Raw genomic sequence first — 25,175 nt, 5'->3', positions numbered from 1 at the left:
TTAGGCAGATTTGGTCAGTGTTTTTGACTGGGTCTGTGGGCTATTCTCTGATGAATGCCATCGCCTATGGCTGGCTGGGCATGTAGGAAGCCACTCTGTGGAGTATGTAATGTAGTTTTGGATTTTGGCAACTTTCTCTGCTTTGGGCATGACGGTCCCTGACTAGGCATTCAAAAAATGAGCGAAGCCTCGTTCCTGTCATGGCCTGTGTTGTTGTTTAGTCGTTTAGTCATGTCTATCTCTTCGTGACTCCATGGACCAGAGCACGCCAGGCACTCCTGTCTTCCACTGCCTCCCACAATTTGGTCAAACTCATGCTGGTAGCTTCGAGAACACCATCCAACCATCTCATCCTCTGTCATCCCCTTCTCCTTGTGCCCTCAATCTTCCCCAACATCAGGGTCTTTTCCAGGGAGTCTTCTCTTCTCATGAGGTGGTCAAAGTATTGGAGCTTCAGCTTCAGGATCTGTCCTTCCAGTGAGCACTCAGGGCTGATTTCCTTCAGAATGGAGAGGTTTCATCTTCTTGCAGTCCATGGGACTCTCAAGAGTCTCCTCCAGCACCATAATTCAAAAGCATCAATTCTTCGGCGATCAGCCTTCTTTATGGTCCAGCTCTCACTCAGTCATGGCCTGTAGTGGGGTTTAAACTGGCCTCCTGCTTCCTACACACCTGTTACACAGCGAAGTAATAGAAAGTGCTCCTGTAAGAGATGGTATTGTGGCTTCTTCCTTGTCGGCTCTCCCTGTTTTTCCCTTTCCATACCTGGAAAAAGCCTCCTTTGATCTTGGTAAGTTCATGGCTGCGGTACCTTTATTTAGGTACCTTCAACTGGCAATATGGGGTCGTAGCCACATCAAAAATGGATCTCAATAACAGCACACTCAAATAGATGGTGAAAATTTAAGAAAGGTGTTCCCAAATGCATGTTAGGGTTAAAGCTGGATCCGAGGTTGGAAATGGGTGACATAAAGGGAATCAAACTATCTTTGTGTGGATTTCTGGAGACTTGTGTTTGTGGGCTCCTTCTCCTTGTAGCTCACGCAGTTGGGCCTCACTGAAGATAGTGGCCTTGCTTCTGTGTAAATAGGCATACGATTGTGCAGCTAGTCAATGCATACTGGACTGTTTAAATAATCCTTCATTAACCACTAAGGGGAACAGTTCCTACAGCATTCCCGTGTGGTTGTTATTGATGTATTTGACTATAAATTAAAATTCAGGGGGGGGGGGATGTATTTCATTATCAAGGATAGACTTGAATTTTTTAAGACCAAGGCTCTAAAGTGCCTTTACGACAAATAACTAGAATATTTTTTTAATAACTCTCAAATAGTGCAACCATTTATATTGCTATATAATTGCATTATGCTCAGACTCAAACTCAACAGAGTTTTAAACTAATGAGCTGGGAATAGTTTCTGCTGCTGATGTTGCTTCCAGCTAAATAGAAAACTGTCTATTACATATAATGAAAACAGGCTTGAACCTCTTCTAATGTGTAAACTATGAGTGCAAACTGTCAAACTAGTACCGACATTTGGGAGGGGAACAAAGATATTTCCGAGAATCACTTGCCTCTAATTCATGTAATATGAACTATTTTGGCAAAGATGGAAAATATTTAATTTTTCCCCATAGGATTGTTGGATTTTCTATGTTATAGGTGGAATTCAGTACTGCGCTACAATGAACAATTCTTCTGCACAAAAACTGCTGCTTGCCAGGGGAACAATTGCCTTCTCTCCTCCCATTTGATGTTCTTGGGGGTTCTCCTTACACACACACCCCAAGCCTATTGTGAAGAAGAAGTATCTGAAGAAGTGTGCATGCACACGAAAGCTTATACCCAGAACAAACTTAGTTGGTCTCTAAGGTGCTACTGGACATTTTTTTAAATTTTTTAATTTATTCCCGAGCCAATTGTGAGGAGACGGGGGCACAAAGAGGGGAGTGGAGTGGGGAAAGCCCCCATTGCGAAGTTTTTATGGAGGGGCTTCCACTGGTAGGACTTGCTAGCTGAATTCCACCTCATGTCTTTGAGGAACCACCCTGCAGGAAACAAAACAAGCTCTGATAGAAGCAATACTTCAGCACAGCAGCTTTCTGAATGCTGACTTGTTCGTCGTGGGCAAACTTTTTATGAATGAAAAGGTTAATTTGAGTGAATGTGAACTGAACGAGTTCATTTTGCAAAAGGACAAACTTGAACTGGTCCCTGATTGGACAGAATGAACTAGAACTAGTTTATTTCAAAACAAAATTTCCAAACAGCAACTGTTCTTCCCTAAGGTCAGGTTCCGGATATTCCTAAAGAGTTGTCAGGAACAAGATAAGGAAGCCTGGTGGGTCCTTAACCCTCACCTTTATTTTTTATGGTTTAAAAACTACACAGCCTAACTTAGAACAATAGAATGCCTAAATATTTTTAGACTATATCCAAATTTATAGCATCAAAAACAAAATGGGAAGTTTGCATTTTTAAACAAACTGTGCAACATGTACTGAAACATAGATTGCAAGACTGCACATTTATACTAATATTAAAATACTGAGAAAGTTGCTCATTAGGATATAGTTGATGGGCCCTTAACACAAGTCAGTTGTGCACAAAAGGCTAACATGTGTCTTCAGAACAAAGGCAAAGGCCGTTGCTCTGTGAATCTTTGTGCTGTATCACTAGTAGTGATTAATAATCACAGGCTATGGAAGGAATGCATGCAGTCATACCTGTGTTTTATGGAAGCCTGTGAAAGCATATATTTGCCTGTGTGCTATAAAAAGAATTGGAGACTTGGAAACTTATCTATACTTCCAGGCACACACCCAGCTTCAAAAGTAAAAAGATCATCAAAATGTTATGGATCAGATTCCATCTTTCAAAGCCAAACATCAAAGGCATACAGCCAGACATGTAGAAGGCAAAAGGAACTCTTTGACCAGAGAAAAGAAAATATCTAGTTTTTCCCCGTGGAGAGGACAGTTTTGGGTTTTGGGTGTTAAGGTGGGTGCCAGACCCCTCTAATCCTTGGATCCAGCAAATGTTAGGATTTTATCAAGGCTTCTAATTCTTGGAATAACCAGGCTAGCCTCTTGGTGAGGTGGTAGAAGGTGATGAGCCATTAAGAGGGGGTTAAGGGGCTCAGTTAGTGATGTATGGAAGTGAAAGCTGGGCCATAAAGAAGACTGATCACCAAAGAATTGATGCTTTTGAATTATGGTGCTAGAGGAGACCCTTGAGAGTCCCATGGACTGCAAGAAGATCAAACCTCTCCATTCTTAAGGAAATCAGCCCTGAGTGCTCACTGGAAGGACAGATCCTGAAGCTGAGGCTCCAATACTTTGGCCACCTCATGAGAAGAGAAGACTCCCTGGAAAAGACCCTGATGTTGGGAAAGATGGAGAGCCCAAGGAGAAGGGGACGACAGCGGACGAGATGGTTGGACGGTGTTCTCAAAGCTACAAACATGAGTTTGACCAAACTGTGGGAGGCCGTGAAAGACAGGAGTGCCTGGCGTGCTCAGGGCCATGGGGTCACGAAGGTCAGACACAACTAAACACAACAAGGGGCTCAGTGTGAGACAGCAAATGGGTGGAGCCCCCTCCCTCAACAGAAAAAGCCAGAGTTCAGAGATGTGAGCAGCAGTGATGTGACATAGGAAGGAAAGCAGAGAGAGAAAGGCAGAGCAGTGTCTGAGAGCAATGTTTGATTTCTGTTTGATTCCCAAGCTGTGACTAGGAGTGAAACCCCTTTTGGGGTGTGAATGCTGTGAGCCTCTCCATTGTAGGCTCAGGTTGCATATAAAGACTTCACAGTCTCTGCTGTGCCTCATTCCCAAAAGAAAACATGAACCTCGAGTAAGTACATGGAACCCCTCGCAGCGCTCAGAGATTGGGGTGGCATGCAACTGGGTCTCTTTTCCCCCACAGCCAGAGCTCACCAGAGCTCAGCTCCAGCACCTCTCAAGTGGACACCTTTGCCATTCCAAGAGAACAAGGGAGAAGTTCATGGTGAAGAAGAAGAAGAGTTTGGATTTGATATCCCGCCTTTCACTCCCTTTAAGGAGTCTCAAAGCGGCTAACATTCTCCTTTCCCTTCCTCCCCCACAACAAACTGTGAGGTGAGTGGGGCTGAGAGACTTCAAGGAAGTGTGACTGGCCCAAGGTCACCCAGCAGCTGCATGTGGAGGAGCAGAGACGCGAACCCAGTTCCCCAGGATTACGAGACTACCGCTCTTAACCACTACACCACACTGGCTCCCCTGGCACCCATTTTTTCTAGAAAAATAGCACTGCGTCCAACAATATGTGTGGTGCCAAGTCTTCTTGCTTTCATGAGACACACACTTTGCAATGTTTCTGAGAGCAGCAGTTCAGATGATGGTCTGGGGTGGTATTTTTATTGTTGGTTATTTAGGCATTTTAATCTGTTCTTTACCTCATTCAGACAACACTATCTTTCACCTCACTTTTCCTCTGCTACTGCTATTGGTGTGTTAATTCTATAATGCTTGGGGATCTGGAAGCAAAGTCATTGAGTAAGTGCTCTAATTCCTGAGACTTCCAGAGCCTTTTTTTCCTTACAATTTTATTTTTTGAACAGCAGACATGTTATCTCACAATCCTTTTTTGATAATCCACTCAGTTTCAAATGAGAGATACAGTTCCAAAGCTAGCTACACAGTACATCCCAGACAATACATTAAAAACCTGTCCATTTTATTATTTGATACACAGTGCATACACAGACACTGATGTAGCTACCAGGTGTTACATTGCTGAGTTTTGCAAATGCTGAGTTAAATATTTTAAAATCCATGAAGCAGCGTGGTAGTTTTATTTTGAACACAGGTGCTGCTGGATGCTTGGAACCTAAAGTGTATGTAGTAAAACCAGTCAGTATATGTTCTTAGGATTGTGGCACAAGCTTTAGAGCTGTTAGAACAGAGGTGGTTACCCTTTGGCTCTTGACATGTTGGACATGAGCTCTCATCAGCTCTAGTCCGCATGGCCACAGGTTGCCTCCCACCTCTCAAGTTGGAATATAAGAAGTTGCCTTGTTCTGAGTCACACTCTTGGTCCATGTAGCTCAGTACAGTGGGACCTTGGTTTACGAACAGCCCTGTTAACAAACTATTCAGTTTTCGAACTCTGCAAAACCGGAAGTAGTGTCTCGGTTTGCGAACTTTACCTCAGTCTGAGAATGGAAGCCAAACGGTGGAAGAGCACCAGTGGCGGGAGGCCTCATTAGGGAAAGCGCGCCTCAGTTTAAGAACTATTTCAGTTTAAGAACGGACCTCTGGAACGGATTAAATTCATAAACCAAGGTACCACTGTACTGTCAACAAAGCAGCTCTCCAGAGTTTCAGACAAGTATCCATCCCAGCCATACCTGGACTTGCCCAGCTCATCAGCCAGAGAGACAGAGATGGATGTTGACTGCAGTTGCTTTTTAAAAAAAACCAATTGAAAATAAATAAAGATACAATTAGCATGATTTATTTGGATCAGTCAAGGTCCGGAGTATTAGTAGGTTTGAAACTGAGTGGAAATTTTTGAAATGTCCAGTAATATTACGCACCTGCTCTTTTGTGTGCTTCTCTTTTGTGTTTGGATTGCATAGTTTATTTATATCGATATTTTATAAAAATCTGAAGTATATTTTAAAAATCAGCTCAATAATAAAACAACAACAACTGCAGCCGTTTGGCACAGATGGAATGTGACACTTGCTGGTGGAATTTAATGCACATTATCCTCTGCTTGTGTGTGTGGTTAAATAATCAATTTCTGCTTGACCTGGATAAGGTTTGGAGAGGAAATCCATAAGCAAATATTGCCTTGTGGGCTAACGGAGCTAACAGCATGTAAATGCTTTCCCAGAGCTTCTACAGCAATGATAAATCACCAGTCCCTTAATTTTTCTTTAAAAAGCAACAACGTGTTCTGTACTTAACAAACTCACAGAATAAAACAGACATACACTTGAATGTCCCTATCTTCACCTGAGAAATGTTGGAGGGTATGTTAATGTCAGGATTCAAACTGTGGGCTCACGTGTTGCTTTGTTATAGTGAAGGCTGACTACTGCTTCCCATCCCCAGTGTTTGAGGCAGTAGCAGTAGTAGTAGTAGTAGTAGTACAGTGGTACCTCGGGTTACATACGCTTCAGGATACAGACGCTTCAGGTTACAGACTCCGCTAACCCAGAAATAGTACCTCGGGTTAAGAACTTTGCTTCAGGATGAGAACAGAAATCGCGCGGTAGCAGTGGGAGGCCCCATTAGCTAAAGTGGTGCTTCAGGTTAAGAACAGTTTCAGGTTAAGAACGGACCTCCGGAATGAATTAAGTACTTAACCTGAGGTACCACTGTAGTAGTGAGCATGCTGTTAGCGTTTGAAGGTGCTCATTATTAGTACTGTAGGATGTTGATATTGTGCATCAGCCTTCACTAACTTGGTGCCCTCCATATGTTTTGGACTACAGCTCCTGCGTCATGCTGGTCATACGACGGGTGCCATATTGGAAAAGGCTGGTGTACATCAGCAAATGTTTCTATTTGATCTAAGCTACTTTATTGGATCACCTATCAACTGTTGAGATCATTATTAAATGCAGTAACATCCAGCTTACACCTGACTGTGAGTTCTTTACAGTACTAGTACAGTGGTACCTCGGGTTAAGAACTTAATTAGTTCTGGAGGTCCGTTCTTAACCTGAAACTGTTCTTAACCTGAAGCACCACTTTAGCTAATAGGACCTCCTGCTGCTGCCGTGCTGCCGGAGCACGATTTCTGTTCTCGTCCTGAAGCAAAGTTAACCTGAGGTACTATTTCTGGACAAAAAAAAATTCCTTCCAGTAGCACCTTAAAGACCAACTAAGTCAGTTCTTGGTATGAGCTTTCGTGTGCATGCACACTTCTTCAGATACACACTATTTCTGGGTTAGCAGAGTCTGTAACCTGAAGCGTCTGTAACTATTACTATTTCTGGGTTAGCAGAGTCTGTAACCTGAAGCGTCTGTAACCCGAGGTACCACTGTATCTCAAGAGCTGCCAGAGCTGCGATAGCATGCAAAGAGCTATTGGTTCTCATTGACTCAAACACCGTAAGCAGAGCTGCTGATTCACACATGCATGTTCTCTTTCAATTACTGCAGTAACAAGTGGCAGATATGTGTGTTTGTCTGAGCCATCAAAGGAAAAATGTCGCAGGCAGAATTTTGGAATGGGATGCTTTCCCGTGGAGTCAGATTACACATTCAGCTGCAAGGCAGCAAAATGTAGGTGTGTATTAGAAATGGCTTCCAATCTGTCATGTTATCAAAAAGAGTGTTATAGAGAAGAACTGGAAGGAGGAAAATTGTGCAAATTGATGGTGATTTGGCTGTATGCTTATTTTGGGTGGCATCTAATGCTCTTCTTGGGAAGCCAGTAAGTTCAGTGTAACCTCTCCCCTCGCGTAAACCTGCTTGATCACCACAAATTAAAAGATTTAACCTGTGCTTAATAGGATTTCACACCCTCAGGTTGCTGAGTTTCCCTGTCTTTGACTGCAGAATAATTCCTGCTTCATTTTTTATATTATTCAAGCAGGCCATTTTTGAAGGAATACAGGTAGCAACATTCCCTCAGGCTTTTGGCAGTGTGCATTTGAATTTCATGAAGTATTAATGCAGCAGGGTCTTGGCAGACCTCCCAGCCTTTGGTTCAGGCGTGACTGCAGTAACAATTAAAAGCAGAGGTGTGACGAGGGGCAGAACCAGAATCCTGATTCCAAGGGGCCGTTTGTTCTATGCAGCTAGGAAAGGAGTGGAAACTGCAGGTCACAGCTAAAATTCTACCCCCAGACAAACAAAATTCCAAACAGCTGAAATCTCCCCATACAATATTGGGGATTGCTTCACTTCAGTGGGAAGAGAATTGGATATAGTTGTGGAAGAGGAGCCAATAGATATTTGGGAGTAAAAATAACAAGTAAAATAGGAGACCTGAACAAAAATAATTGCAGAGTCTCTGTGCCATGAATTTAGTGATCTGCTCCTGTAATGGGAAAACTACTTTTGTCTTTGCTAAACAAGGGTATCCACAGTAAAATGGCATTGTACATCTTTCCCTGGTCACTTATATCTGTGGATAAAGATCTGCTGGTGGTGGCACATCTGCAGTACAACATGCTGTGGCTCATATATACACTAGAGTAACCAGCTCTGGTACCTTGTGGCACTTTGTTGTTTAGTCGTGTCCGACTCTTCGTGACTCCATGGACCAGAGCACGCCAGGCACTCCTGTCTTCCACTGCCTCCCGCAGTTTGGTCAAACTCATGTTCGTAGCTTCGAGAACACTGTCCAACCATCTCGTCCTCTGTCGTCCCCTTCTCCTTGTGCCAACATCAGGGTCTTTTCCAGAGAGTCTTCTCTTCTCATGAGGTGGCCAAAGTATTGGAGCCTCAGCTTCAGGATCTGTCCTTTTAGCGAGCACTCAGGGCTGATTTCCTTCAGAATAGATAGGTTTGATCTTTTTGCAGCATCATAATTCAAAAGCATCAATTCTTAAGCCATCAGCCTTCTTTATGGTCCAGCTCTCACTTCCATACACCACTACTGGGAAAACCATAGCTTTTACTATACAGACCTTTGTTGGCAAGGTGATGTCTCTGCTTTTTAAGATGCTGTCTAGGTTTGTCATCGCCTTTCTCCCAAGAAGCAGATCTTCTATCATTCTGAAGAAGTGTGCATGCACACGAAAGCTCATACCAAGAACTAACTTAGTTGGTCTTTAAGGTGCTACTGGAAGGATTTTTGTTTTGTTTTGACTATGGCAGACCAACACGGCTACCTATCTGTAATTTTAATTTCGTGACTGCTGTCACCATCTGCAATGATCAAGGAGCCCAAGAAAGTAAAATCTCTCACTGCCTCCATTTCTTCCCCTTCTATTTGCCAGGTGGTGATGGGACCAGTGGCCATGTTCTTAGTTTTTTTTTTTTATGTTGAGCTTCAGACCATATTTTGCGCTCTCCCCTTTCACCTTCATTAAAAGGTTATTTAATTCCTTCTCACTTTCTGACATCAAGGTTGTGTTATCTGCATATCTGAGGTTGTTGATATTTCTTCTGGCAATCTTAATTCCATCTTGGGATTCATCCAGCCCAGCCTTTCGCATGATGAATTCTGCATATAGGTTGGCACTAGTTCTCTGCAGTTTTATCATTTTTCCTGATGTTTTCCTTCTTACTCACCTTTATCCAGCTAATAGACTCTGTTGTTATTAATTCTACTTCAGGTAGGAACTACACTGTTTTTTTTAGCATCTGGACAATGCCACCCATATACAAGCTTATGTTTTCAATATTTTTACAGATGTTTTGCCCCATTTTCTCCTATTCCTTTTTCCTTTTGAATTTCATTTTTATTCAGTTTCATTTTCACTTATTGTTTCATTTTCTTTTTCCTTTTGAATTTCATTTCCCCTTTTCTGCTTTTCTTTTAATTTGCCGGGCATTCTAAATCTAAAATAAATAACAAAACTAACAAACCAACTTCATCTACCTTTGAGTAGGTCAGTAATTTTTAAGAAATTATTGCTTTTGTCTATAGACCATTAAGAAATTAAAAGGTTCAAGTGTTTCAAAATAGAAAAGAAAAGAAAGGCCATTCAAAAATGTCAACGGCTTTTTCTTTATCTATGTCAGCAAGATGTCCTTTAAAGTTTTGGAATTATATTCTGTGATGGTATGTTATATTTTCCTATGTTGTTGCTCATTTTTCTCTTCCATTAAAACCCTGTTTGATCTTAATGTGTATATTTATATATAATACTATTTAACATCCTTGCTAAGATACTGGTAAATATTTTTAGTCATCCTTTAAAAGTGATAGACTTGTATAAAAAGATAGTAATACCAGATCTTTACCTTTTTTAAAGGAATCACTACAGTTATGCTTCTTGCCTTGGTTATGCCAACCTATTTTCCATCAGGATATTGCTTTTCAATGGGGGGGTTTGAATAGGTTTTATTTATAGTAAGTTTGAAAGGGTTTTATCATACTATAATATTAAACAATCAGGACCTGGGCCTTTGTTCTCCTCTTAAAGATTTTATGGATTCCAATATGTATTTATTTCAAATGGGTTTATCCAGTAATTAGAATTTGAAGACTCAAACAAATTATACCAACCAATTTACTTCAGTAAACACAAGATCTTTCAATGAGGGAATAAGCAGAGGAATTGCAGATCATTTGAAGAAAAAACAACAGATGGAACAAATTCTCCCAATAATGAGGGGAAATGATACAGCTAAATCTCTTTATATCAGCACCTTTTAAAAATATAGTATTCTAAGTTATATAAGTCAAACAACCCAGATAAAGAAGAAATAGTGAAGTTATATGTGAAATAAATAACAGAAATATTTGAATTCTTGCAATGCTGAAAAGTGGATTTGCCAAGTCTCTTTTGGACTATCAGATGCTTTTTTAGAAAGGTATTGGAAAGTTTGATAACATTGGCACCCTGAAGTTTTTAATACTTACACACACACACACACACACACACACACACACCCCCCACACACCCTTTCCTGATGATCATTGTGAACTGGAATCTCTGATAGCTATCAGTAGAGCAGATTCATTGGCAATTACTTTGTTAATGAGCTGCTAAAAACATACATAGTAATATGGAAAGCCCAACTGAAAATGCGGTTTCACTAGAGCAGTATTCTATTTTACTATTTTCCCAAAGATATGAAAAGAGGTGAGTTTTGTTAGTGGCCCTGTCCTCTCCCCCCCCCCCCCAAATATGGGACAGGGTGGACGTGGATTGGATTGTTTGATATTTTGCTGTGGCTTTTTCATTTACATCAAACTGTGGACTTTCTAATTCAAGTGTTAACTATGGATATTTTCCCTCTTGTACAATGAAAAAAACCATGTTTGGGTCCATCAAATTTATATTCTAAACAGACTTGTGTGGAAGGATTTCTTGTAGAAAAAAAATATGCAATTAAATTTAGTACATCTCAAAACAACATGGGCAATGATTTGGATTAAGACTGGCAGAACTTTTAGAAGGCCCAGAGAGCAAAATAATCAATGAATTTAGAGAGAATCTGATTGCATCCAGGGTGAGCAGCCTAATTTGGAGTAACTGGCAGGGCTCTCAAGTCTGTGAGAGGGTATAACATTGTCCAGCAACACAGTGCTATTAACAATCCAACTTTTGTGCTGGGTGGGTTTCATGCACAACAGCTCTAAGCTTATAGAACAATGGTAGTCAGGAGGGATTCTAAAGGTAAAGGGACCCCTGACCATTAGGTTCAGTCGTGGCCGACTCTGGGGTTGCGGCACTCATCTCGCTTTATTGGCCGAGGGAGCCGGCGTACAGCTTCCGGCTCATGTGGCCAGCATGACTAAGCCGCTTCTAGCGAACCAGAGCAGCGCACAGAAACGCCGTTTACCTTCCCACTGGAGTGGTACCTATTTATCTACTTGCACTTTGACGTGCTTTCGAACTGCTAGGTTGGCAGGAGCAGGGACCGAGCAACGGGAGCTCACTCCATCACAGGGATTCGAACCGCTGACCTTCTGATCAGCAAGTTCTAGGCTCTGTGGTTTAACCCACAGCGCCACCCGCGTCCCAGGAGGTATTCTAGTAGGTGTAAAGGTTAAAACAGAAGGCACCTGCCTGAATCTCTATTGGCAGAGCATCCAGTAGGAACCTTCAGACTGGGATGGGATTATGTTCATACTCTTTAACGAAAGCACTTCAAACCTAAAAGGGTGACTTGTTTGCCACCAATTGTCCATTGTTTAGAAACCCCATCCTTTGCTGGCTCTTAGGGAGCTCTTTTTACTGTCTTGCCTGATATGTCTTCTCCTATCCCTTAGCCTTTCAGACTCCTCCATCCAAGTGAATGTTGCCTCTGCTTCCACCTTTTTTTTTTTTTTTGCTTTTAAGTTGCTTTATTGAACTCAAAACAACAACAACACAAAATCAAAGTTATCCATAATAAAAAATGAACAACAAACAAATTATCAATATATGTTATACTTTATCACAGTCTTCTTTTGGTTTCAATGTCTTCCCGCCAATTCCATGTAGCTTTAAATATGTATTTATCTAGCGCACTATTCATCTCTATTTTTAATAATTACTTATCAAAGATAATGTACTTTCTTAAACTTATTCAGTGGATTACAGAAGCTATTCAAAGGCTGCCACAGACTTCATACTGTTACAATCTTTAATGTAACTTTTAAATAGACCCCATTTATTAAAAAATACTTGATCCACATGGTCTCTTATTTTTCCTGATAATTTAGCCAGCTCTGCGTATTTCATTAATTTTTGTTGCCACTCCGACTTTGATGGTATTTTCCCTCCTTTCCAGTTTGAGGCTATTAAAATTCTTGCGGCCACTGTCGTGTAGAAAAATAGTTCCCTTGCATTTTTTGGAATGCCAGGACCTAATATTCTGAGAAGGAAAGCCTCTGGGGTTTTTTTTTAATATATAAACACAACCTTAAGCATTTTTTAAAGTTCCATATATATTTCATCCCAGAATTCCTTTTTTTTTTTTTTGCATGTCCACCACATATGCAGCATAGATCCCACTGCTTCTCCACATCTCTAACTTTTATTTGATACATTTTTGTACATTTTGGATAATTTTAAAGGGGTCCTGTACCAACAATACTGCATTAAAAAAAACTTCTCTCAGTGTGTAGCAAGCAGTGAATTTTATATTAATTTTCCAGAGGTTTCCCCAATCCTTCATTAAGATATTATAACCAAAGACAGTTTTTTGACTTCCCATTCAAGGAGGAGTTGGTACATTTTAGAAAGTGTCTTTACTTTGAGTTAATCAGGTTATTCTCTAGTCTAGATGCTTCTGTTGCAAATCCTTTTCTTTTGTCTACTTTGAATGTCTCATACAATTTATGGTATTGGAGCCATTGCCTCTGCTTCCACTTAATAACCTGAGCCAGTGCTTCCTGGGAATAATACAGGGAGCTGCCTTACACTGAATCAGACCACTGGGTCCATCTAGTTCAGCAGTGTCAACATGGACTAGCAGTGTTTTTTCAGGATTTCAAACAAGGAAACTCTCCAGCCCTACCTGGATAGGCTAGGATTGAACAGGGAATCTTCTGCCATGCAAGGCAGCAGGTGCTCTTCTAATGAGCTTTGTCCCTTTCCCAGCAGAAAGTGTTTGAATCAGTGCTCCACAAAACTAAATTGTGCATAGGATTGGAAAAGCAATTTGGTCACCTTGGAAGGTTGGTTTCCTTTAGTACTTGGGTGTTGTGTCCCAACGTGTTCTTTCCTCCAGACCAATATAACGTTCTCACCGCTGCACCCTACTGATTTCTTTTCAGTAACCGCCTGACATTGACGGAATAGCTAAGTCAGTAGAGCATGAGACACTTCATCTCAGGGTTGTCGGTTTGAGCCTCGCATTGGGCAAAAAGGTTCCTCCATTGACAGTCCAACGCTACAATGCTATGAGTCTCTGGCTACCTAGGGAAGGAGCTTGTGCTCTGCTGCATTTATTGTTCTGAGTCGTGTTTCTGTCCAGTGAGTAAGAATCAAAGCATCAGGGGTGCCATCTATGGGGGGCCAAGGGCTCAAAAAAATTCAAGGAGGGGGCAACCCCCAGTATTCTGTGGTCTGCCCACTGGGACTTCCCACAGACACACAGGCCCTGTTGGGCCTTCCTGCAGCTGTGACAAGTCCTGTCTGGCCTCCTTGCTGCTGCAGAGCCACTGCTGGATTTATACAGATTTGAAACTGAAACTCTGTGTTGTTGTTGTTTTTTTTTTAAAAAAACGCCCTTAACAAAGGGCAAGATCACATGGCTTGGTTGCTCAGTGTTCTGCGCGAAACATGTAGATAGTAACCCAAATCCACCTTGCCGAGTTTCTGCTGATGCAGGAATTTGGAGGCTGGAGAACAAAGGAAGTGGAGTGCTCTCCATGCCCATGTGACCTGGTTTATTTCCAGAGCCATCTTGGGGAAACTTCTGCTTGGTTGCAAACTGGGAAAATGAAAAAGGCTACTGTATAGGAACGTGGTGTTTTTTATATTTACCCTTAATGAGGAAATCCACTGGACAAAGCCTGTAATTGGAGACTCACTTGTGTGCGGTGTTTCTGAAGGAAGAACATGTCACATCCCGATTCTGAGTTTATTCCAGATGCGCAAAACAAGGATTCCGTTTACTCGGCCTGCCCAGTAGTACGTCAAACCATTCAAAATCAAATAATAATGCTTTTATGTTGCTTCTCCAAGTGAGGCAAAGCCAGATGTTGTAACACAGGGGTCTGCAACCTTTAAGACAAAAAGAGCCACTTGGACCTGTTTCCAAAGGAAAAAAAAACTGGGAGCAGCAAAACTCGTCATTATAAAAATAACATTTTTGTCACTTTTTATTATTTCTTTGTTTGACCCCTCAGAATTACTCCTCCTCATAGAAATAAATTAACAAGTTACCTTTTTGTGTGTGTGTGTTCTTCACTCCCCTTCAAAACAGTGACCAGCCCCCTTTCAATGCAGTGACCAGCGTACATGCCCCTTACAATGTAGTGGGCAGGTGGGCGGGAAGGTGACATCAGGACAGTGCGTGACTAACGCACGCACCACCCCCATGCGACGTCACAGCCAGTACAGCGCCCGCCACAGTGGGGAGTGTCGGGGAGCACAATGCGCCTCCTCCCCTCGCTAGTATCCGCCCCGGAGCCGCGGCAAAGGCGTAAAAGAGCCACATGCGGCTCCGGAGCCACGGGTTGCAGACCCCTGTTGTAACAGATGCATGGCTGCTACCAAGAGCAGCACCCCATGCCCACCCAAAGTCTGCTTTTTCTCTCCTCTGTAATGCCTAGTAATACAGAAAGCATAACATGATGGTGTTTCTATTATGTTTAATGTATGTAGAGTTTGGTGTCAGCGTTGCTTGTGTTGTTCACTTGTGTTCCTTTGGTGGTGAGAGAGGTTGGGGTTGGCTTAGGGTGTGATTGTTTGCTTGTGATTGGCTGTGGTGATCTTTGTTTTCGTGTGTGAGTGAGGTGGGTGGGTGTTTTGGATCAGGTTAGCCATATTGATTTGTATGCTGTTGGTGGATTATTGTCGTTGTCCTGTTGGGCTGTGTATGTGATAAAGGGGAGGCGTCTTCTTCTGTTTGTCCCCGTGTCAGTTTCAGTTTATTAGTTAATTTTTCTAGTAGGGCTGTTTCCCATACTATTTGGTACCATTGGTCCATGCTTACTCCTGACAGGTCTCTCCAGTGTCTGGTTATGATGTTTCTGGTTGCTGAGAGCAGGTGGGTTATAAGTTCTTTGTGGTGTAAATGACCCCACCCCCATCCATCCTCCCTCTCCCCACCCCCCCTTTCTTTTTTCTTTCTGTTTTCTTCTCCCCCTAATGCCTCAACAAATGAAACGGATTTGTAAAAACGTTACATGGAAGAAGAAGAAGAAAAAAAACACGAGGCACTACACTTCTGTAAAACAAGAAAATCCTTAATAAAAAATATTTTAAAAAAAGAAAAAAAAGAAAGCATAACATGACATTGATGGTCTGACTTTTCCCATCTCTGCTCCCACCTTATTGGCAGCTACTAGTATATGGAGGAGTTAGCTGTGGAAATACATCGCCATTAGCACCCAGCTGCATTCTCCTTTGTTCCTGCTCTTGCATCTGTTGCCAAGAGAAGGAAGCTTTGCTCCCAGACTGCTTGTGATCACATTAGCAGGTTGCTGCCACCCTATCCTTAATCCCATTAGACTTCACAAGGGCATCTGTTTGGCCCATGTAGCTTGACTAGGGATAACCCAGAGTTTGCTGTGGGCAGACTTAAATGCACTTAGCCCAAACACTGAGAACACATAGAGCCTTTAAGAGCATTCACATTTTACATTGATTTAATGCAGAAATACGCTTAAATGGCATATGTTCTCATCAAATGCTGAACGGCCTTCAGCAACATGTCTAAGGCCACTTAGATGTTTAATCTGTAGTCTTCCCCATTTTCAGATTGTGACCTTAGGGAGCCACCTTATATATGAACATTTGTATATATGAACATTTGTTCATATATACCTGGCTATCTCCTTTCTTTCTCTCTCTCCCCCACCCTCTTCTCCTTCTCTTGAAGACATAAGCGACCCTAAACCAAGAAACAGAAAATAGTGGTAGCACCATTGATGAGGCCTACCATTGGTCGGGGCAAAATGAAGTTGTAAGTCATGACCCACCAGTTGGGGACCAATGATCAAGGGTAGAGAATCTGCAGCGCTCCAAAAGTTCATTGAATCATAGAACTTTAGAGTTGGAAGGGACAACGAGATTCCAACCTCCTGCAATGCAGGAATCTTTTGGCCAATGTGAGCCTTCAACCCACAACCCTGAAATTGAGTCTTGTGCTCTTACTGGCTGAGCTGTTGAACTCCAACTCTCATCTGCCGGTTGGGGATCAAGAATGCTGGGAACTGGAGTCAAGCAAAATCTGGAGGGAGAGGTATCTCTAGCCCTGGCTTAAATAGGCCTCTGTTTTGATGGAAACGTGGAGCAGATAATTCTGTACCCAGATGAATCCATCATGTAGGAAACTCATGCTTTAATTTTGTGCTGCTTATGTCTATACATATGTAATGCATCTCCTCAGTGCTTTCTCATGAGACCTTCAGAATAATCCATAACCACATCTCTTAACTTTCCCCAAAGGTTATCTTATTCATTAGTCTCTTCCTAGGGCAAGATCTCAGTATTTTGTTAAAAGTCCCTCTTCTTCCTTCCTACCTTATTTTTTATTAATAAAGCTTTTTCATAACACTGTTTTATGTCCAATGTTATGTACTGCTAGCTCTAAACTAAGCTGAAGATGATTTCATGCCTCATTAGAAGTCAGACAATTTCAAACATATCACTTTCTCCATTACTGTGGGTTTAAAATTCCATACAAATTAGAATAATGCTGATTACTGCCGTGTATAATTAACTTTAAGATGTAGGGGGAGGCCTAATCAAGTCTGGGTTTTAACACCATGCGCTGAGACAGAGGTTATTGTTCCGAATCTCTCCCACACTTTGCTGCAATGGAACCTCTGGGATTGTTCATCGACAGGAAGATCTATCACTTCATAAAAGCAGGACAAGACCCTTGCTGGCTCTGAAAGTGTTTCTAGCCGCCCACACAGAGGCACAGAAAATGGCTCTGTGATTTGGAATCTCTACTCCCCCCTTGGGGTTTAGCTTTTCAAACAGCAGACTCAAGGACGTGCATTTGGGATCAGTGTTGCATTGTGGTGCGCAGCAGGCATAAAATATGAGAATAATAAATGTTACGAGCAAATAATGAATGGAGGGGGTTAAAGTAATGTCATTGTTCTGCCAAGATTTTGAGTGCTCTGCTCCAGGTAAGACTTTGCTATTTCCTTCTCTCTCATAGGTGCTTCAGAAGCTGGGGAAAGCTGATGAAACAAAAGATGAACAGTTTGAAGAGTATGTTCTGAACTTCAAAAGGCAAGAGGTCAGATTCTTTGACGTTGAGGACGGTTGGCTTTTATAAGCTTTTGATGTCTGTTTGCATGTAAAGTTGTAGGCAGGAGTGGGGAGCCTGTGGCCCTTTGGATAGTTGCTGGGCTGTAACACCCATTGCCCTCGACTGTTGGCCATGCTAGCTGGAGCTGATAAGAATTGTGATCCAGCAACATCTGGAGAGCCAGAGGTTCCCCCATCCCTGTTGTAAGGCAACATGGGTAACCAATGCTGGAGGGAATTGGAGGAGCTAAAGCTTTCAGACTTTGCTCTGTCAGTTTGTCTGTCATGGATGAAGAAGAGTTTGGATTTGATGTCCCGCTTTATCACTACCCTAAGGAGTCGCAAAGCGGCTAACAATCTCCTTTCCCTTCCTCCCCACAACAAACACTCTGTGAAGTGAGTGAGGCTGAGAGACTTCAAGAAGTGTGACTGGCCCAAGGTTACCCAGCAGCTGCATGTGGAGGAGCGGGGAAGCGAACCCGGTTCACCAGATTACGAGTCCACCGCTCTTAACCACTATGCCACACTAGATCCTTTACCTATTTGCTATGGAATGCCTACATGTCACCCACAATGGCCTCTAGGCTTCATGGGAGATACAGGCCAAGCCTCTTTGACTTCCTTCACATGGTCTGTACTCTAAAATACAACACTCCCCTGTAAGGGCTGTTAGGAGTAGTCCTGTGTTTCAGGGAATCTTATCCACCCCAGACTCTCAGGGCAAAATTTCCACCACCACCCAGAGACAGGCAGAGGACTGTTGGTTGGTTGCTTTTCCTTGCGGTTGCTGCTTGCCCATTTGGAGAATTAAGTGCATGGTAGCAGTATTGTTAGAAACAGCAGCTGCCCTCTGTCCTCCAACTCTGATCAGGAACGTGGAAGAGAATATGCCACCATAGGTATCAGTGTGGTGCTGAGGTTCAATATGTAAACTGAAACACAGCTCTCTATGGACAATTGCACTTCTCTGATTTCACAGTGCAGTTCTGCAAGCTGAATATGTGCAAAAACGCATCCTTTTTTTTTAGTGAGAATAGCAAAAATGCTTTGTATTGGGGCACATATTAGGAAAAATGCCCACAAAGATATGTACATTTTTTTAAAAGAACAAGTTGAGGTGGATAGTGCGCAAGTTCTTTAAGAAATTAGTCTTACCCTCGCATAAAACGCTCCCAAATCAGCAGTTCTTAAGACTGACAAGAGTAATGGTAATAAATCAGGACTGTGTAGCTCAGACTGTCCCCAAGGCTTCCTCTTCTACTAGGAGGCAACAAATTAAAAAATCTGACAGTTCCACTGTTTGTGCTGGATCCACTTGGGGAACATCCATTTGGGGCCATGGAAGGGAATGGCCCATTGCCCCATAGATATGAAAGCAGAGTTAGGTCCTAAATTGCAAACTAAATTGTGAATTTTTATTCTTTTATGGTGTGTTGCTGTGTGCTAATATGCCCCATTTATGTGGAATATAAACCTGTTCATCCTTCCTCACAGCCATCTTAATGAACATGTGGTTGATTTCCCAGTTTACAGATGGACATCCGTGTGTGTGTGTGTGTGTGTGTTTTTGTGTGTTTTATTGTGCTAATGAAGTTTTTTCTTTTCATGCTGATTAAAGAGTATGCTTTTGTAGTGTAGGTAAGCTCCCCAGGCAAAATTCTGACTACAATCTGACACCTTTACAGTAGCTTCAAAGGAATAATTTAAAGGTTATCAGGCAGCCAGCAATGGGTCTGCAGGCCTTTCATAATTACACAGTATATTCAGCGTATCATGAAGAGGAGCTTTCTGACTCTAAAGGTCTCCTTAAGGACTTTTGACAAGAGCCTCTTTCTTTTGTTAATACTCCTTTGATATAGGCAGATGGAATTCATAATAGAGGTAGCTTGCAGCACATAAGAAGTTTCAGTGGACTCCCATCCCTTTCTCTGCTTTTTGCAGAAGTTGCAGTATGCACTCCCACATTTTTTCTGCATTGCTTTTTGTCAGGGCTGAGCTGGGAGCAGCTGCCGGAGTGGAGCTGGGAGCCAGGAGATCAAGGCAGGCACACCAGAGCCAGGGAGACCTTCGCTCTCCAGGCAAAGAACCAGGGCAGACAGGAAGCCTTTTGTAGCTCTACCTGCCCAGGAAGCCCTAGTGGCCAGAATGACACACAGATTGCATCCCTTGTGGCTTGTCACGTGGAGCAGGCACGTTCTGAGCTGAAATTTAGTATTTCTGGCTCTGTGGCTCTGGACACTTCTTCAGATTCCAGTTCCTCAAAGCTTCCCTGAAAATTCAACTCAGTAAGATGTGGATTGGCGCATTAGAGTCATGGAGCTGTGAAGCTGTAGACACCAGCTATACTACTCTTTTGCTCAGCAGATACCTTCTGAAATTTTGTTTGTACTTAAAGTGGAAGAACAGCATTGGTGTTTCTTTCTTAGTGTTCTTATTTAAGGAAAATGCTGCATGCAGATAGCTAATTATTTAGAGATATGGGAATGCACTTCATTTCTCTGATAGATCCACGTTTGTTCCACTGTGTTCCATATGTGATATGACATTGCTTCTTTAATTGCTTTTCAGGCAGAAGGTAGCAGACTCCAGAAAGAGCTCCGGGGGTATTTAGCTGCAATTAAAGGTAATTGCAGTTAAAATGCATCTTTTAATTTTAATTTTCTCTGCAAATTTTAAAAATTCAAATGAATCGTTTGTTTTGTAGATCTTATCATGTACATGCTTCTGGACCATGGGTAGGCAAACTAAGGCCTGGGGGGCAGATCTGGCCCAAATGCCTTCTCAATCTGGCCTGCGGACGGTCTGTGAATCAGCGTGTTTTTACACGAGTAGAATGTGTCCTTTTATATAAAATGCATCTCTGGGTTATTTGTTGGGCATAGGAATTCGTTCATTTTTTCCTTCAAAATATAGTCCAGCCCCCCCCCCCAAAGTCTGAGGGACAGTGGACCGGCCCCCTGCTGAAAAATTTTGCTGACCCCTGTTCTGGGCAGTTGCTTTTCCCAGGTGCCACAGTGTCATGGCAGATGACTAAACGCCAGGGGTTACCCTTCCCATCCTGTTTCACCGCCTGAGGCGAAGTGAAGAGGGGCTGCTCCTCCAATGAAGCCTCACTTACTGTGGTTTCACAGCAGCAGCGCCTTCTTCCAGCGAGTTTATCATGAGATCTTGTGAAATTTTGGCAAGGTCTCACTGGAAGAAGCCACAGCAGCTGCCATGGCCACACAACCCTGGTAGCAGGGTCAGGTGGGTGGCATTGCCCCATGGGATTCTACCTCCCAAGGCAGCTGCTTCAGCCAACCTAATGGGTGGGCCGGCCCTGCTAAACTCATTCACTTGGAAGAATGCAGCTGCTAGCCTACATGGTCTGCCATGATCAGCATAATGAGAAACGCCAATCTTGTTACTAAACAGCTGAACATCCATAACTCTTTAGTGCAGTGCTCCCTCCCCGAACATCAGTTGTGTCTGTGCTATCTGACCAAATAAAAACTGGAATCTACTCTAGGTTTAGGATAAGAAGAAATGCACTTTAATCAACCAGAATTCTACTTTAGACTAGAGTGTGTGCACATGGCGGTCAGATTCTTTTTCAACAAGTAGGTCAAGTATGAACAGCCAAAGTTTCAGGAAGACTTTTTTGATAGGATAGTGGAGAGAATTAAGGAGTTGTCAGCCATACCTTTGCAGGGTAGCATGTTGGCTTCCCCCAAACTACAGCCTGAGGAGCTGAAAGAAGGTTTGCACTGTCAGCGTCACAAGTGTCCTAGGTTGTTAACTTGCATTTAATAAGTTTTATGTTTGCTGTTGAATGCTAGGTGAAGGACAGCTTTATAAATGGATGAAATAAACAGCTCCAATATTTTTAAGGGCAAAGCTCTCCAAAGTACGGCCTTCTTTAGATCCCATCTTTAATGAGATGATTCTATCCTCTTGTTCACATCCTATCCCTGTGCAGTTTTGTCAAGAGGAACTAAATGAGGTGTAGAAACTGTCGCAGCCACTAGTTTTGATTTGGGAGAGGTGTGAATATGTAAATATATAATTGGATGTGCCCAAATAACTATTTTTTGGTTGCCTGGCTTTTAATATAGGTTTTGTTTTGTTTGATCTGCTTTTGGAGCAACAGCAATGCATCCTGGATAATTGCTGCCAGTCTGAGTAATAATTCTGGGCTTAATGAGTCAATGGTCTGACTTGGAGTGAAACAGCTTTATATTTTTTCTTGCTGCTTTGAGATCTGGCCATAAATATTTCTAGTCTCTGCTTATTAAATGGAATGATTCAGCTAACTAGCAGCAAATGATACTGTTTCAGAAATTGATTCCACATATTAATTGCTTATTCTTTCATGTCTGCTTCTGACTTATCTCTGAACTTGTTTCATTTAATTTATCTCCCTCTGTAGCAGTAATGGAAAAAAACAACCTCAGAGCAAAGAACCTAATTTAACTAATCTGCTCAAGATTTGATAATGTGCCCCCTTGTCCCGGTGTTGTTCTATGTAATATGAGGGCATGCTCTCTGTAAGTTCATTTGCAATATGAGACATATAATTTAATGAGCTCACATTTGATTTTTATCATCTCTGGTTTCTATTTTATTACGGATGCTCTATAATTATATTAATTAACTTGTTGATTTGTATCTTTTCTTCTTGACTGTAAGCTGCTATGATGGCCATTGAGCACTAGAAGTGTGGTATCTCTGTGTGTTGTTGTTGATGCTGATACCAATAAGGCAGTTTCATACCCACTTAAATTAATGACACTTTTAAAAACATTTGACCTCATCCTGCACTCTTGTTTATACATACACACAAAGCATGGTGGTTTTCTTGACTTGCCTCAAAGTGTCATATGACTGTCTTTAGCCTTAGACCAATAGATGCAGTTCCCCATTCTCTGTAATAAAATTCCTATAATCCACTGATAACTCTCAGATACACCATTTATGTCCTCCTTCAGTATTCCCTTTCTGCTATTCATCCACTGTTCCAAGACTTTATGGTAGTGATCCAGGAAATGAGTTTCGTAATAAAATGTAGTGGATTTACAAGGTCTGGTGGCACAGCTGGGGGCCCTGATGCAGTTAGCTCCAGGATTGTGTAGGGCCAGCAGTCAAGACACATTGTCTGGGTGTTCTGCACAGCAGCCTACATAGACTTTTCCGTACAGCTGACAGGCTCTGTGCAATGCCCTTTGGGAGTGTGTGGGAACTCCAGCCTGGATGAATCATGCCTTCGCATTGAGGATTGAAACGAGGCTCTCAATACATGGTCATCGTAGCTTGGAAAAGGCTGCCATACCTACACAAATCTTAGCAATGATTTGTGCATTCTCCACATTAGAAGCTCCATCCCATCCCAGAGACAGAGGCGGATTTAGGGTGTGTGTGATAAGCTGCATGGGACGCTGCAACAGCAAGTTGCCAACAAATTTTAGCGTCACAGAGGGCGCTACTGAAAATTTAAAGCCCAAAGTCCACCACTGCTAGAGACCATTGCATGAGGACCGCCCTTATTGTAAACCTATAAAAGTCAATACATTTTCCATTTCATTGTTGTAGGTTCATTCTGCTCAGGGTTGAAGAGTACTTGCTCAGAATAGGTCAGGATGAACATTGCTTTTGTCATGCGTGTGTGTGTTTGATTGTGTGTGTGTGTGTGTTTTAAGCAACTGAAGAGCTCTACTATAGTTCATTTATGCTCAGTCATGCTTTCTCATTTCTGTTTCTGCTACCTGCACTGATTGCAGCAATGTGGAAAATGGATCCTTCCTGGGGAGAAAAGCATGGTGAAAACCACCCTAGTTTGGTATACATTCATTATGGAAGGGGAGAAAGCTCTCTCTGTAATTCTGCAATAAATTATCATTAACAAATTATAACTTCTCTGTGACCATGCACAGATAGTTATGCGTAGACTTGAAAGCAAAATGGTGGAGACCTCATTTTTCAGTTTAGTTCTCATTTCTGTTATTTACAAATGGATTTTTTTCTGGAAGCAAGTAACACAGATGCTAAATTTGCAGAAATCAACAGTTAGGGAAATGTCGGGGAAATGGAACCAACTGCCATGTGAACACAGGTCTGATGTCTGTCACATAAGTTTAATTCCCAGGGTCCCTAGGAGACAGGAGCCAATAGTTAATGCCAGTTTAAGTTGTGATTATTCTGTGAGTCCCCAGTCTGTGATGGAGGGGCAGGTGAGGGCGAACTGAATAAAAAAGACACACTGATTGGTGGTATTCTAGCCCACCCCCATGCTAAAGTAGTGAAATGTTGTAACTAGTGGGGGCAATTGGGGCATATGCCAAACTTCCTCCTTAAACCTTCTTTGAAGTGTACCGTGTGAGGATGGAACTATGCATTAACTCAGCAACCACGTGTTCCCAAATCCTTGCATGGGAAAGAATCCTGTGCTTGCCAGTTTTCCCATGCAAATGACTCTGTTCAAGGCCTTTTCTCCCCCCAGCTACCTTATTGCTTGTTTAGAACCTGGATGGGGAACAAACCTATTTTGACATAGCCTCGAGGAGTCTGTGCAAGACCCAGTAAAAAGAAGACAAGGCTTTCTGCACCTTTAGGAGTTGTGTAGGAGAGCAAATATCAGCAGGTGCAGCAGGTCATGCAAGCTATAGCTGCTGACATTCCCTCTTCTGTTGAACTATGAGAGGTGCCTTTTTTGCATCTCAGCACCCTCGGGAAGGGTAAAGCAGCCCTTTCAAGCTGCTGGTTTCCCCCAGCATGTGCCACCCCCTCCTCAAATTAGCACTAAAAGAGAAACAGTGTTCCCACCTCTGATTCCCAGCCCAAACCTTTATCCCAGGCACTGGCAAACTCGGCCCTCCAGATGTTTTGGGACTACAACTACCATCATCCCTGACCACTGGTCCTATTAGCTAGGCATGATGGGAGTTGTAGTCCCAAAAATCTGGAGGGCCGAGTTTGCCTATGCCTGCTATATCCTTTGTAAGATGTAGGTCCACCCTAAGTTCTCTTTTGTGCCAGCCATTATCCCTACAATACCTTATGGCATCTTTTTCCAACTGAGTGCCTCGCAGGTGTTTTGGACTAACAATTCCCGTCTGCCAATGCCTAGAGCTGAGGGAAGCTGTCAACCTCTGGAAGACACAAGTTTGGCAAAGGCTGCCCTATGAGGTGAAGTGGGTTGGTTTTGGGATACTTTCTCCAACTATTCCTTTCTAGTTCTCTGTTAAAAGGAGGGCTATTGATGTTACCCTGGTTCCCTATTTCTGCTCCCTGATTATAACCAGGTCTTGAGATCATCTGAAGTCTCCACACTCACGGCACACAAAACATCAAATTCAGTAAAGTTTCCTGTAAAAACGGGGTAGGGGGATTGTTTAAAAGAAGTGAAATTTTTATCAAAGCTAACACATTTTCTCTTGAGACATTTTTAAGACAAAAGAGATACACTAGAAATGTTAAAGATTAGGGAGAGAACAAACAAAAAACCCACATCAGTTTATTTTTACTAAGCTATTGCTAATTTTAGTAGAAATTTATGTTCAGCTGTGATAATGATGATGATTTAAATAAATGAATGATAATCAGAGGTTGATCTTTAACCTTATTCCATATATACAGAATTCACATACTTGTTGAC

At 42.3% G+C, this 25,175-nt stretch overlaps 1 protein-coding gene across 6 annotated transcripts in view; it reads left to right on the top strand.

Annotated features, from left to right (window-relative positions):
* LOC310828641 (amphiphysin-like) overlaps positions 1 to 25,175 on the top strand; it is an 86,633-nt gene that overhangs the window by 26,020 nt on the left and 35,438 nt on the right. For all 6 annotated transcript variants that reach the window (XM_083706326.1, XM_083706329.1, XM_083706328.1 and 3 more), the window contains exons 2-3: positions 17,454 to 17,534; positions 20,114 to 20,168. In XM_083706326.1, the coding sequence (XP_083562452.1) occupies positions 17,454 to 17,534; positions 20,114 to 20,168 (136 nt within the window). The remainder of the gene's footprint in view (positions 1 to 17,453; positions 17,535 to 20,113; positions 20,169 to 25,175) is intronic.

This window comes from Podarcis gaigeae (assembly GCF_964106915.1).
Source record: "Podarcis gaigeae genome assembly, chromosome: 12".
Taxonomy (NCBI): Eukaryota; Metazoa; Chordata; class Lepidosauria; order Squamata; family Lacertidae; genus Podarcis; species Podarcis gaigeae.
This window is presented reverse-complemented; position numbering and strand designations above follow the sequence as displayed.